General features: G+C 41.4%; 1 protein-coding gene across 3 annotated transcripts; it reads left to right on the top strand.

The window, feature by feature from the left end:
* Positions 1-5,718: 5,718 nt before the first annotated feature.
* Positions 5,719-11,188, top strand: slc38a11 (solute carrier family 38 member 11). 3 transcript variants are annotated; one of them, XM_019888843.1, is made up of 12 exons: positions 5,719-6,289; positions 6,367-6,487; positions 7,089-7,163; positions 7,257-7,391; positions 7,995-8,060; positions 8,141-8,247; positions 8,320-8,399; positions 8,493-8,563; positions 9,811-9,972; positions 10,047-10,159; positions 10,237-10,368; positions 10,465-11,188. In XM_019888843.1, the coding sequence occupies exons 1-12, from the start codon at positions 6,278-6,280 to the stop codon at positions 10,702-10,704; spliced, it is 1,314 nt and encodes a 437-aa protein (XP_019744402.1). In that variant the 5' UTR covers positions 5,719-6,277; the 3' UTR covers positions 10,705-11,188. The 3 variants fall into 3 exon arrangements, with proteins under 3 accessions (XP_019744402.1, XP_019744403.1, XP_019744401.1); XM_019888844.1 differs by lacking the exon at positions 8,320-8,399 and having other exon boundaries at positions 10,117-10,159; XM_019888842.1 differs by having other exon boundaries at positions 8,320-8,563.
* Positions 11,189-14,584: the final 3,396 nt, after the last annotated feature.

Here is a 14,584-nt window from a genome sequence, read left to right as displayed (position 1 = left end):
GTGTTTGAAAAGATAAATTTGATAGGTTAACATTATCGCTGGCGAATTACTGTGCGGTATTTGACTGCGAAAGAACTGGTGGGAAGTACAAAGTGTCGTTACACCGTTTACCGGCACTAATTTGGAATCAGAGAGAGAAGACAGAACTGTCGTGTCAGAAAAGACAGAGATTGGGGCTTCCATGAATCAGCAGAGCTGCTCTCACTCTGGCTGGATATGTCGATACATCCCCGTTTGCTCTGAACACTTCTTTGATGGTAATTCTCAATTTTGGTTGAGTACATGGATTTATAAACGATATAGCTTATGTACAACATCAGTCAGTTATTGCCGTGATATAATATTCATCATCGATACATATCAGAAATGTCCTGTATTTCTTCATTAACCGAAGAACAGCTGACTTCCACCATGCTAACTGCTAACTGGCCTTGGGGCTAATGTTAGCCAAAATCTTTGTTTTTCGCACAAAGTTAGTTGGTGAGAAATGTTGTAGTTTATACCCCTCCTTTCAGCATATCAAAGGAGATGGAAAAATTTAGAACAAAGCTGATATTAGCTGATCAGTGTTATGCAGAAACAAGTGTCGGTCTACTAGCTTTGCTGTTTGAAGCCCAGCTAACCCTTCTGATCTCGACCTCGACTTTGGACGAAAGGCGAGCTGAATTTCATGATGAATGTGGTTATCGAAATAATCATCATCATCAAGCACCCCTTAAAACTAAAAACTACTGATCAAACCAGAGGCACGAAGGAGTTGATTTCATCATCGTCTTAAAGAGCCACAGGATCCAGAGAGGCCACATCCAAATTTCTACCAGGGGAGGTAAATTTAGACCTAATTATACCCCGCGCTCCCCCCACGCCCTCTCAGTGGATAAAATTAAGATTTGACATGACTATGATGGATCGCAGGTGAGACTTCCCTCCCTTCGCAGCATGAAAAGATTCATCCTCCTAATAGGCTTGACTGCTGTGATGTGTGAGGGAGCCCACTGCTCTATTAAATATGAATGCACTTCAGACTGCAGCGCTCTGCCACTGAGAGCTTTTGCCTTCGGTTTAATAGTGTAATAGTATACTTCCACACTTTGCATTGCGAAGCAAGAAATCAATCCCAAACAAAGCTGGTCAATCAAAGCGCCCACAGCACTGGGCTGCACATGTGTGACATAATCGCAGCAGCAGCAGCAGCAGAGCTCGAGTTGAAAACTCTCAATATCTATTGCTGTGTTTCTCAAAGTGGATAACAACTGGATATCCGGTTATTAACTTTTAAAGATTCATTTAAGAAAGTCTTTTTGTCCATTTGATCAACACTGTCTAGACGAGCTTAACGCAGTATTTAACTGAAGTGCCTTTTTGATTTGTTGTCTTGTACATTGTATTTTATGCATTTGGTGTTCTGTATGTTATTTCATGAAACCTCGGCTGTGGGTGGTATGATAAACAATGACTTCTCAGTTACCAAGGGGGGGTAACAAGCATTCACGTTTTAGTGCGCACGTGTTTATGACCAGTGCGATGCTTGCGACTGAGAAATTTCTGGTTAACGCTCCTGCTTATCTCCAAATATGATAAATTTCATGTGTTTCCCCAAATTGCTACTTGTCTGAACAGCATCTGTTACTTTTGCCCATTTTAAATCAATTTAGAGTGCTGAAAAAAACACAAGACCCTCTTTGACAAATGAACTGGTTGAGAAATGTCGCGGGAGCCGTGCGGCATTACGTTGCATTAAGATTGAATGTCTGGATTTTTGTTTGGATGATAATAAGTAAAAATAGTTACCGGTAAGTTAGATACATTTGAGCATGCCTGGTGTGTTAAAAATTGGTACCTGTGTAGAAGCAACTGGTCATCCCCAAAGGTAAATCGGCATGCGGATTAATTTTTTTTTGCATTTTACACTCCCTAGTCAGTTCATTGCTTTTTTTTAACCTTTTTATATTTTTAGTGCATCAGTGATGGCTCTAAGAGCTTTGGAAAAATAGTTGATCACATAAACACAGTTTGTTGTTCGATTGGAAGTCTTTTTACAGAGTCGGGGGGCCGGCGTGAACACACCGTCTTCATGTCCACACCATCTTTGCTTCCATAGTACTACGAAAATACCTCACATGTGAAAATACTCCTGCAAGTGACTGGACAGAGTGACAAAAGCATCAACTGAACCTGTCTGATCACATTTCAAAAGAGCAAAAGCGGGCTTAACCTTGACAAAACGTTGACCCGGTGAGGTCGCCGCGTGCATCATTCGTCCACTAGCAACTCATTTCACTCCACTTGAGATACGCGCTGACACTTTGAAGCTTCAAATAGAGGCACTTGACTTTATCGGCAACCTGTCGGCATCACCGACTTGTGTCAGCATCGCTGTACCTTCAATTTTCCCCGGGGCGCAACGTACAGTCCTGCACCTGCCACTGTTTTGAGTAGTTTTGATGAACTTGGTTGAGGGAAAAATAAGTCCCAAAAAGACCATTGTCGACATAAGTAGCGCTTTTGGCGAGCACTCTCTTGAACTCCCCCAGCCTGATAGAATATAAAACATGCAGTGCGAGTGTTGAATATTTAAAACAAATCGCTCATCTGACCCATAAAATGGATGATCAGAAGTATTTTGGAGACTCTGCAGCGAGTACAAGTCAGAACCATGTCAGTTATTGATGACTATCACTACTGCCTCGGTCAACACTGGCAAATTGTTGTTGACAAGGAACACACATCTACGTTCACACACACACACACACACACACAAAATTGATGTTAGTGTGGTTTTTGAACCTTCCATGGGAGGTTTGTGACGTATGCTCTCAATGAGGTTTGAAATTGAAAGTTAAAAATAGACTAATATGCAACAACAAGACGTTTTTTTTTTCTTCAAGCGGGAACAAATCAATAAGAAGGCAAATTTAAAGTTTGAGTCTGCGTACACTCAACGCCCAATTTATTAGCAACCGCAGCACCAAGAAGATTCATTCCAGTTATGTCTTAACTAGGCCGGAACGATTTTAAAAACAAATATAATTGTCCCTACACACTAATCGGTGCACAACCAGAAAAATAGGAGGGGGGGGGGGGAGCACTGATAGAATGACTGTGTCTTCGCAGTAATGTTTTTCCACTACTTGTGCCCCTATTGCCCATCTCGTACAAACCGCACTAAGTTTTGCTGTTGTGAAAATTGGCCTTCCTGCATTTTCTGCAACGAAATAAGAATTTACAGAACCCATTGCTGTAATTGTTCCTTGTACTGTCCCCCAACTTAAAGTTTAGAGTAAAAACAATTCAGCAAAAATGGTTTGGAGCAAAAAAAAAAAAAAAAAAAAAAACCAAAAAGTGCTGGCTTTGTTGTACTTACGATCAAAATTGCCATACATGTCAATCATTTATATTTTAAATAGTTTCCTACTTGAATTACCATTTTAGCCCAAAAATTATATGTGTATTGTATGTGTGTGTGTGTGTTTTTTTACACTGTACTTTAGTCTAAAATTATTTTAACCCTTTGAGGGACAGCAGTTACTACAGTGGACAGCTGATCATGTTATCAGGTTACAGGTTAAGCTTGATGTAGTAGTACACTCTTTGTCCTCACTAGTAAGGCAATTCAATGGACTAATAAAACAACCGTGTCTTACAACTCGTCGCCAAAACTGCATTAGTTGACCACTGCATCCTACTAGTACTACGAATTATGAAAATTCTGTCAGTCACTATCTACTGCTTCAGTAGTCTAGCGCAGCGTAACAAGTCACAGGAGTATGCCAGATCTGTGCTATTAGTGTGCCCGAATACTACCCAATTGTCTTACTAGTGAAGAGAAAGAGCATACTAGTACATGGATGTTAAATAAATGCGCAAAGAACTGTCTGTATATCCCCCGCCCCCTCCTCGGCACTTTGGGTGGCAGTCAGGTAGACATTTATCTATAAAACTATAAAATAATGCACTTTTCATGTCAAAGCCCGGACAGGGTGATCAGCGTATTGAATCTATAACCTCCTATGGGACTTCTCTTAAGTGCTCCCCACCATTGCTTTGCCTCTTTGCAGACAACACAATTAAGCTGTGGCTCATTTAGGGCGTTGGCGACCAGGAACCGCCAACACACACTTGCCTCCGCGTAGATGTTTGACGTGCCAGCTTCCATAGGCAACGGTGCGCACAGATGTCTACAGTCTGGCAAGAAAGCAAACAGGACAGGCTGTAATTGAGGGCAATCTAATAAGGCTGTTGACAGCCATGCAAACAGGAAGCGTTCCGAGCTGGAGTGTGGCCTGAGAACTGCTGCCATGCCCATTAAGGCGACAGGACTATAGCTCACGCTTGGCCACGAATCCCTTTAAAGGAGCGACTCAGCTGTCACTTTTTTTTAACCCCCCCGAGCAGGATAAGCAAACAGTGACATTAGAAAAAAAAAAATCAAAGTTAATATACAATATCTTAAACATTGATGATTGATTGATTTTATATCTATCTATATATATATATGCAAAGCTACAAACAAGATCATCCAATACAAGTTCATTACACATAATTGAAATAAAAATGTTAGATAGATAGAGAGATAGAGAGATAGAGAGATAGATAGATGGATAGATAGAATCAACTCAAACATATTGAGTTGTGCTTACCATTAGTTTCCCATGATTTCCAGCTAACAGACACTCCAGAAACTTCAGAGAGCCACAAAAAAAAAAAGCGGGTGGGGGTAGACTGGTAAAAGAAACAAATAAGTCCGTTTGGTTGGGAGTTAGCACGCTTGCTTCCAATAATTTCCAAGAGGAAAGAGCCGATTAAAAAAAAGAGAGAGAGAGCTCGCCAGAAGAGAGCCTCTCATCCGCCCTCCGTGCGCCTGTCTGAGTGGTGGTGGACCTCTCAGCTTCCTGGGTACCAAAAGAGGGCAGAGACACCAGCACCACTCCTCGCGTTCTCTTCCACTAGACTACTGCGTGAAAGTTACGTTCGCCCATCGAGGACGGAATAGAAAATATACACACGAGCAAGACATTTCTGATTTTATTTTTACGAGCCATATTATTTGAAAAGATCAAAAATATCCCGTACCGGTAGAAGTAACGGCTCATTTTTTTTTCTGAAAGGTGACCAAATGAAGGAGCGGCAGGCTAAAAAGTTTCTTAAAAAAGTTGGACATTTGTTGCACAACGGGCGCTTTTGCAGCGCTTTTGTAATTTGGAGAGTCTCTCTTCAGGACGTAATCAGGGGTTTTGTCGCCACCTAGTGGTGATAACTCAATAATACATCTCGAACGCCAACATTTGCAACCTTGATTGCCAATACAAACAAAAAACTAAATAATAAAAAAGAATAAATGCAAACACAAAATGCAGCAGAGAACTGTAGTAGGTGTGATAACTCCAAAGTACATTTATTATTTTTACCGGCCACTGTAATATTATGCACAGTTTGAACAGTAACACTCCAAATGTAAATAATTATATAACTAAAATTAAATACAATCTAAATAAAAATATCTAAATGAATTATACATCATCATAAAAATACATGTTTAATGACACGCAAATGTATTGCATGTGAAAAGTAAACCCTGTACAACTGAAATGCACGCACTGACGGGGAGGGGGTGTGGGGGATGAATTATACATCATCATAAAAATACATGTTTAATTACACGCAAATGTACTGCATGTGAAAGTACAACTGAAATGCATGCACTGACGCGGAGGGGGTGTGGGGGAAATCATCATTTTTTTGATTGATCCCTGCCTTCGAGCGAGTCATCGGTAATCCCGTGACGTCATTTCAACAACAGTACTTCTTATAGCCATAATGCCATCACTGTGGATGTCGAGACATGGCAGAATGAGTGCGCGTGCGTGCTTGAAACCGCTCAGCATTTCTCATAATCATTCTCTCAGCGGGGAAACACTTGCCCTTTGTCCCTCGAGTCCTCACATTGATCCAATTAGTTCACTTTTCTGAGCTGAAACAAGCGGTTGTCAAAAAAAAAATTGCAATGCACTTTTATTATTAATCCCTTAATGCCAGATTTCCTTGCGTGCAAGTCAAAGTTCGAATGCGGCGGCTGTGAGGTGACGTGCTGATGCTCTTGGCCTCAGTTGACAGTTTGACTCCACGAACGACCTGCTGGGGGCGGTGTTGAGAACGTTTTTGAAAATCTTGACTGCCCTTAAAAGGGAAGTTTTCCCAGCATGAGTGTGACATTTTCTCATTGGAGTGACTCGGGCAAGCAACATAAACACCATCACGGACCAGCACGTGCTCCCAAATGGCTCAGCAGGTAGGCCTAAAATGCAGCACACAACACAAGATCGCTTTCTGCCTTATTAATCACTGCTTCATTTTCTCAATTTCCAGGTTAGCGATGAACCCGGAATCGCTTTAATTTCCTCACCAAAAACCACAAGGGAAGCAAGATATTCCATGATATCTGCATGCTTTAATTTTGTCAATTCCATCATCGGTTCTGGGGTGGTAGGCAAGTTTAAAATATTCATTTCTTAACTTGTTAAATCGAAATGCATTCCTGCTTGATTTTAGTGGCCTTTAATAGTTATTTTGTGATGCTTTTTTTAAATTTATTTAATAGTCAGGATACTAACTTGGAGTGTAAACACAAGCTTGCATAACCTTGAGGCTGTTTAGCGGTAAAAGCTCGTGATCATATGACCAGCGCCTGTTTGAACCCTTTTTAAAACTCTCACTCGCACTCTCTATCCCCCCCCACACACAAATTTCTGCTGTGTCACGCAATCTCTGCAACCCCAGTTTAAGGCTATTTAAAGTATGCATGTAATATTGCCATATGCCTATGCGGTTGATACAACCTTTTAAACTTGGGTAAATTATTTTGTTCCACTCTGACAGAGTAATTACATGCCTCAAAAAAAAAAAAAAAAAAGTAAACCAAGTTGAAAGGGATACGAATTAACACCAGAACTATTAAGACATCATGAGGTTTGTTTGTACATATTTAGTCACAGTGTTATTTCCAGTTGCTCTGAAATTAGTTGATCAGCTCACGACAAGAGACTCATTTTAATTAAATTTTAATTCTGATCTATTTGAATTCAAACCAGGTTTACCGTACGCATTGAACCAAGCAGGACTCCCCTTTGGCGTTTTGCTTCTGATTATTGTTGCGTTCATCACGGGTGAGTACGGTAAATGTCCCACTTTCACTCTTCAAATCTTCATTCGGATTCATCGGAGCAGTGACAGTGTGCGTTTGTGCGTTATCATGGCAGACTACACAATCATCCTACTCATTAAAGGAGGCAACCTGTCCGGGACAAACAGTTACCAGTCGTTGGTCCAAAGCACATTTGGTTTTCCAGGATTCCTCATTTTGTCAGCGCTGCAGTTCCTGTATCCGTTTATCGGTAAGTCCTGCAAAGATGGGTTAGAATAGTTTTGGATTTTTCATTATTATTACAGATTTTATTCAGGTTTTTTTTTTTTTTTTAAAATATCATTACACCTCCATGGTGACGCCACGTGACCTCAAAGCCACGAGAGGGGACTGACCAATGTGTGTTTATGTGTGGCTCTCCCGCTTTAAATTCAAAATAAATACATGAATAATTCACCGTCTGTGTTAATGTTCAAACTGCATGTTATTACTGTGTTTTTAATAACTTTAAATATACATTTTTGATTAACACGAGTGTTATTGTGTTTCAATGTCAGTCAAGAGACTCATGAGAAATGCGAAAAAGCCATTTGTAAGTGATGCCAAAGAAATGCATTGGGAAATCATTTTTAACAGGCGAGGCAACTTTATTTAAATAGCGCGTTTCATATACAAGATAGCTCAATGTGCTTCACACTGTTAAAAATCAAATTTCGTGGAATATAAAAAAAATATTGAAGAGTTTTAAAATCAAAGTAAAGAAATTCCAAGTCGTTGATGAAAACTAGCTGCATCTCTACAAATGATCTATGCCAGTTCAGGCTCCTGCTAACTTGCTGCTTTTTTTCCCCAGCCATGATCAGCTACAACATAACAACAGGGGACACACTGACCAAAATATTTCAAAGAATTTCCGGAGGTACACCGCCATTATTCCCGTGTCTCCATTTCAGCCTTGCGCCCAATGCAAAAAGTGCTTCAAATGACTTTTGTTTGCAGTTGGACCAGATCACATCATGGCCGACCGCCATTTTGTCATCGTCATGTCCACCGTCTTATGCACACTGCCTCTTTCGCTTTATCGAAATATCGAGAGACTGGGCAAGGTGAGTGCCTCGATAACAGACTTCCAAGTGTTGTGGTTTAGTTGCCAGTAAAACATCCATGTGTGTCACTAGGTATCCTTCCTGTCAATGATACTGACAGTAATCATCCTCGTCATTGTAATCATCAGAGCAGCCACCTTGGGACCTCAAATGTACACTTACACAAATGTTTCCGTTGATGAAGCGCTGATATTGCAATGTGGGAATAGGATGACAACTCAACGCAAATGTTGCTTCCTGTCTAGTCCCCCGACGGCGGAGGCGTGGCTTTTTGCCAAGTGGAACGCAATTCAGGCAGTCGGCGTCATGTCGTTTGGTGAGTAGCCCCGCAAAATGTTTATCAGTGTTTTTTGAACATTTTTTTGGTGGGGGGGGCGGGGTGACTCGGTTCCTATCCCCCTCAAATTGCAGTGGTTGACTGTATATAGTTCGCGCCTTGCCCATACTGTATATAACTGCTAGGGCTACATTAAATGTTATAAAAACAAGTCCAACTCTTCAAACACCTTGAAATTATTGTTGGCCGATGGTAATTTCAATCATTAAAACAAATAGAAGTTTATTCCCTGACAAAGAATTTCATTCACTATTGTTTTTTTCATCGCAAACTCTTGCTTTCGTCACTTGAGCCTCAAGGATAATAATGGCCATGAAACAAATGTATTGATGGTGGAACATTAAGTATGGGATTGGCTTGCAGCAAGTAGACAACAAAAAACAAATCCCTGCAAAGAGAACAGAGGTGAGAATTGTACTCTTTGTCAAGTAAAGTTGGCAATGGCTTCCCTCAGGAAGGACGCTTTCGAAGATGTCAATGAGACAGGATATACAAAAAAACATGTGCAAATCTCTTGAGGCCTCGACCCTATTTTTATTGTGGATGTGAAAAAGTAATTGAAGACACATAAAAACAAAGAATTGTGAATTGTTTTAACCGTTTCAGTTTTCCTGATTTGGGGGCTAAAACGGGGCCCATTGAGTCACTCGGAGTCACCCGTCCCCACTGGGTAAGAACTTGAGTGCCGTCGTTTGCATCAGTGGTGGTTCTGCGCAAACGCTAACACCATGATAATTCAGGTTAGCATGCCCGCCTCACGTTGCAGAGGTCGCGGGTTCGTTTTCTCCTCCCACATTCTAAAAACTTGCACGGTAGGATGATTGGACACTCTAAATGGTGATTGTGAGCGAAACCCTTTGAACCACTTATAAACACTTAAAAAAAACATCTAACTTGTATGACCTTTTCATTTTTTTTCAGATTTGACTTCAGATTAGAATTTTTTAACGCCAGGGGCTGGTGGTGCTGAGGCTAGCACAAGACACAACACATTCCTCAGGAATCGGTCTTGTAGCTGACAACATCAAACATTTCTCGGATAAGAAGCCAACTTGCTTCTCCAAATCGATTCATTTTTCTCCCTGTTGTTTTCTGCTCTAAGAAGTCCCCAAGATCTCAAATGTTTGACTTTACCGTTCTTGAGTTTGTTTTTGTTGTGTCATCGTCTGTTTCGGTTGAAAAAAGTAATTGGAGTTGCGATTTTCTGCTTCTGTGTTTCTCCTCAGCCTTCATATGTCACCACAACAGCTTTCTGATCTACGGCTCTCTGGAGCGGCCCACGCTAACCAACTGGACTCGGGTCACACACATTTCGGTTGGCTCAGCGCTAATCATCAGCGCCGCGTTTGCGGTGGCAAGCTACGTCACCTTTACGGGCTACACGCAAGGTATGCATGAATATCAGCCTACAGATTGATCTCATTGTCATAAATTGAATGCCTTTTTGTTTTTGTGTGACCAGGAGACATATTTGAGAACTACTGCAGAAATGATAATTTAGCAACATTCGGTCGCTTCTGTTTTGCCCTCAGCATCATCACAACGTTTCCGCTGGAGTGTTTTGTTACTCGAGAGGTAAGCTGTATTTTTTTTTCCAAGTATTCCATAGGAAGAGTCAAAGTTTTCATGTGCATCCATACTCTTCTTCGCAGGTGATTTCAAATTCAATTTGTGGTCGGGAGCTTTCAAAAGTAGAGCACATTTCTGTCACGGTGATCATAGTTGCGGCTTGCACAGCGATGTCTTTGGCGTACGACTGTCTGGGAATTGTTTTGGAGTTAAATGTAAGTCATAACTCCTAATTGTTCAATGAAGCTTTATTTATTTTTTGTTCGATTTTATTTGTTCTATTCTCATTGGTGTTCTGCTGTACCCACCAGGGTGCTCTGAGTGCCACACCTCTGATCTTCATCATCCCCTCCGCTTGCTTCCTCAAACTCTCCCCTGGACGCTGGTATCACAGTGAAAACCTGATGCCCGCCATTTTGATTGCTCTCGGGGTGTTCGTCATGATAACTGGACTGACGATGACGGGCCTCAACCCTCAAGACTGTTCACACGGCGCGGAGATGTTCTACTGCGCCGATGCCAACGTCTCCGCCACTCTAGCGCCTGTATGATGACTTCAACTTGCAAGGACCCTTATCACACTGAAATTTATTTTTGGACTGCGTATCGAGTAAATGCTCTTCCACTCGACGGGGGGAAGGTATGACTAACCTGTGTAAGCATCTTTTGCCATTCACACAGTAGAATACAGCAATTTTTTGGTTTGTTTGTCTGTTAAAGTGAACACGTCCGGATTTCACACAAGTAAATTTGTCAGAAAACTGAGATGAGATCCTCATTACTGTATTTCTTTTGTTTGGTGCTAAGTGTGTCATTTTTCGACTGAAACATACACCGTATTCACAAATAGTTTGAGATTTAGGATTTTGGGTTGAACATTGTTTCAGTCCTTTGACATAACTTGCTATTGTTGTCAATCACTTGTATTTAACTTTTAAGTACAGTGTATTTGTATTGAATCTTTTAGAATGTTGAATTCAAACATTTATTTGGATTCAATTTGTATACATTTTAATGTTAATCTTCAAGTATATATTTTTTTGTTTATTTGAGTACATTTCTTTTGGTTTATTTGAGTGCAGTGTTACAGGACACGTCAGTTTTGTCTTCACAAAAATATGTTCGATGCTACCTCACTCGTCAAAACAATGTTGAACAATGATGAACATATTTAACAACTTTAGTTTTCATACTTTGAAAACCATTCCATTAAAAAAAGTTAAGGGGAAAAAAATCACCAGTAAAGGTCGTGAGCTACATGTTCATCGAGAAACGTGCCCTACTTTCTCAATCAAAGGGTGAGAAACATTCATTCAGGAAAAGGGAGGTGTCATTTCTACCACTCGCCACAAGAGGACACTGTTGACACACTAACGCGCTCATAAAAGGGAAACCAGCAAGGAAGAATTGTTGCTCGTGAGTTTGTTTGGCTTGACTTTGGCGTGAACGTTTACAAGCTTGCGCGGTGCTTCCATTTTTTTTTTGTGTGTGTGTGTGTGTGTGCGTGTTACTCGCGACACTAACGATGTGATCGAAACGCCCCGTCAGGATGGACATAAACCGCACGGAGGGACGCCCCAGTCCTTGTTTTACTGACTAAAGTTGCGTGTCGAAGGCAGGAAGGCAGCCAGGCAGCGTCTTCTGGATCATGTAAGCTGCAGCCCCAAAAAAAAAAAAAAAAAAAAGGTACCATAGTCGAGTACAGTACTGGTTGACTTTCCGAATGTCAAGCTTCAGTCGATGGAAAAATAAAGAGGGATGGGTTGTTTAAAGAGGCGAAAAACGCCGAACTCGGACGAATGAGGCTTCTTTTTCCCTCCCCAAACTGATGTTGGTGGCGGGTTGCAGCAAACTCGCATCCCAGTGATGACTCATGGATGTGGAAAAACGCCTCGAAAAACCACTGCGTTCATGGTAATATTTTCTTTGATCTATCTATCTATCTATCTATCTATCTATCTATCTATCTATCTATCTATCTCAAGCTACAATATCTCAACTCAGCCTCACTTCTTCGTCTCTAACTCTATCTCAGCCTCTTTGTTTCTCTTTCGCTATCCCTCTCCTGTATCTCCACTTTATCTCTTTCGTCAGTCTCTCATCGCTCTTTCTTTCCATCTCTATCTTAAAATCAAATCACTCTCTACACCTCGGCAGTGTCAGCGCTTTCTCTCAATCTTCGTCAATATCTCTTTACGTCAACCTCTCACTAGACAGCATCTCTTTCCATCTATCACTTTATCTGTATGTCTGCATGTGTGTCATGTATTCAAGAGTGAACTGTTTGTTTAAATATTTATTTTTTAAAAAGGGGATCAACGTTTTTAAAAGTGACAATTTACAGTGTTGGTACTGTTGCAAGAAACAAAGTCAATGGGCATAATTTGCTTTCGCAGCCCACCTTAAATGATGTTGCAGGACAAATTTTGCCCACAGGACTTGAATTTGACACATATGATCTATTTCCTCTATCGTCAGCAATAATAGTCTCCAACCCTCGGTATATCTCTGTCCCTTTATCTCTATCGTAAAAGGGGAAAAAAATGTGTCTTATTGCAACATTCAAGCTGATATACTGTAATCAAGCATGACTTATTCTTTTTCTCCCCTGCAGTCCGGTAAATTTTGCCAGGCCGATGAGCTTAGTCATGGATGATCGTTTATCACAGCCTCATCTCCACAGCTCTGCAAAGAGGTAAGGCAGCAGCAAGCATTCGTCATCGTGCGATTTGTCATTCCTCTCACCAGTTGTCAAGGCCCTTTTTATTGATGATTAAATGAGAGCTGCTTAGGTGTGTCCCCGCAAACCCCTACTGAGACATCATCATCAGCGGCGCGCGTACGCACAATGCAACCTTTGTCAGTAAAAGGTCGTTGACACGACTCGCATTCCTTCCGCAGAGCGCATCTAGGCAAAATCACAGTTGTTGTAGATGTTTTCAGCACTCTTTGAACAACCCATTCCCTTGCACCACCACCCCCCATTTCCTGCTCTCCCAGTTTGAGTGAGAATTTGCCTTGACCATATGTTGAGGTCATGGGAAATATTTACCAGGCACGACACTCTTGCCTCCTCTATCGCCGCGATGAACCGGATGATCCTTTTTTTTTTTTTCTCTCCCACCTCCTTACATGTATAAATTATATGCTTGCTTGTATATCCGTAAACAAAATCCCAAATTGACACATGCAATGGTTTTTGCAGACGACACGATGGAATTTCCCATTAGTTCTGGTTCAGGGAGATGATGTCAGCCGCCTGTATTCCAGCAGTTGAAATCATTAAAAAAGGAGGAGCGAGTTTCCAGAGCTTGTTACTTGCTATTTTGGCAACTCAGAGATATAGCAGCTTTTTTTTTTTAATTGAAGGTGAGAGGAAGACTGGGAGGTTTTGACTGATGCAAACTTTCCATTCCTAAGAATACAGAATCTTCCATTCTCATACTGTACATCTCACACTGCGGAACCCTCGAAGAAACACAATCCATGCTGGGAGGGTAGTCCACATCCACTTTCTTTGGATTTAAAATCACTTTTCCCCCCACAGGAAATGAACTACATAATTAGTTCCAGGGTAATGGTCACCATAATTTTTTTGAAGGGTGTCTTTTTTTTTTTTTTTGGGAGGGGCGGGGAGTCAATTTTTGACATTATTGAAGTGGCTGTCATTGAAAGGCACAAAAAGCCAAAGAAAAAGCAAGACATTCGCCACGAAGCATGTTGAGGTTTCGCTTGACGCCATGTCAGCGTTCCGTCTTTTGAAAAGAGCACAACACACCCAGAAGAAGCAATCCTTTTGCAAACCCTTCTGCACAGTCTGTTAATCTCTCAAGTCTTGTGATATCATGCACAACATCATTCTCCCCCACCACCCCCAAAAAAAATTGAAATTGTGTGTGAGTTTATTTGACCTTTGTGTTCTTACCGTTGACTGAAGCCATTTCTCACATTGATTTCTTTGCACATTTCTATTCGCCGAGGCAGTTCAGATCGGCGCAGAATGGCAGGGAACCAAAATCTGCGGTTTATTTAGAGAAGTTAGCCACCCTTTTCTATAAACGGGATGGCACATGTTCTGTGGTCTCCCAAGCCAATATTTTGCGGAGGGCCGTCACGTTAAGACTGCATGCGTCCTACCAAGTTGCTCTTCATTTATTGTCCAAATAGTGACCCAGGGCCAAAGCCACCGGGTTGGCTAAGCTCCAGGCCACATTCATTGCTCGCACGTTCACGCTGATCAACGTTATGTAAGGGGGCAGTGGCAGGATGTGCATTGGATTGGAAAGATAGAAACTGTCAAGCCACCATTATCAAGGATGGTGTAGATTTGTAAATATGCTCCGATACCGGGACGCCAATACCAATTCATCAGCCTGCCCATGTGTTGGAGCCATGTCACTTTGAGCAGACTGCAGATTACACTCTGCTCCA

The sequence above is a fragment of the Hippocampus comes genome, unplaced genomic scaffold (genome assembly GCF_001891065.2).
Source record: "Hippocampus comes isolate QL1 unplaced genomic scaffold, H_comes_QL1_v1.1 scaffold272, whole genome shotgun sequence".
NCBI classification, from domain to species: Eukaryota; Metazoa; Chordata; class Actinopteri; order Syngnathiformes; family Syngnathidae; genus Hippocampus; species Hippocampus comes.
This window is presented reverse-complemented; position numbering and strand designations above follow the sequence as displayed.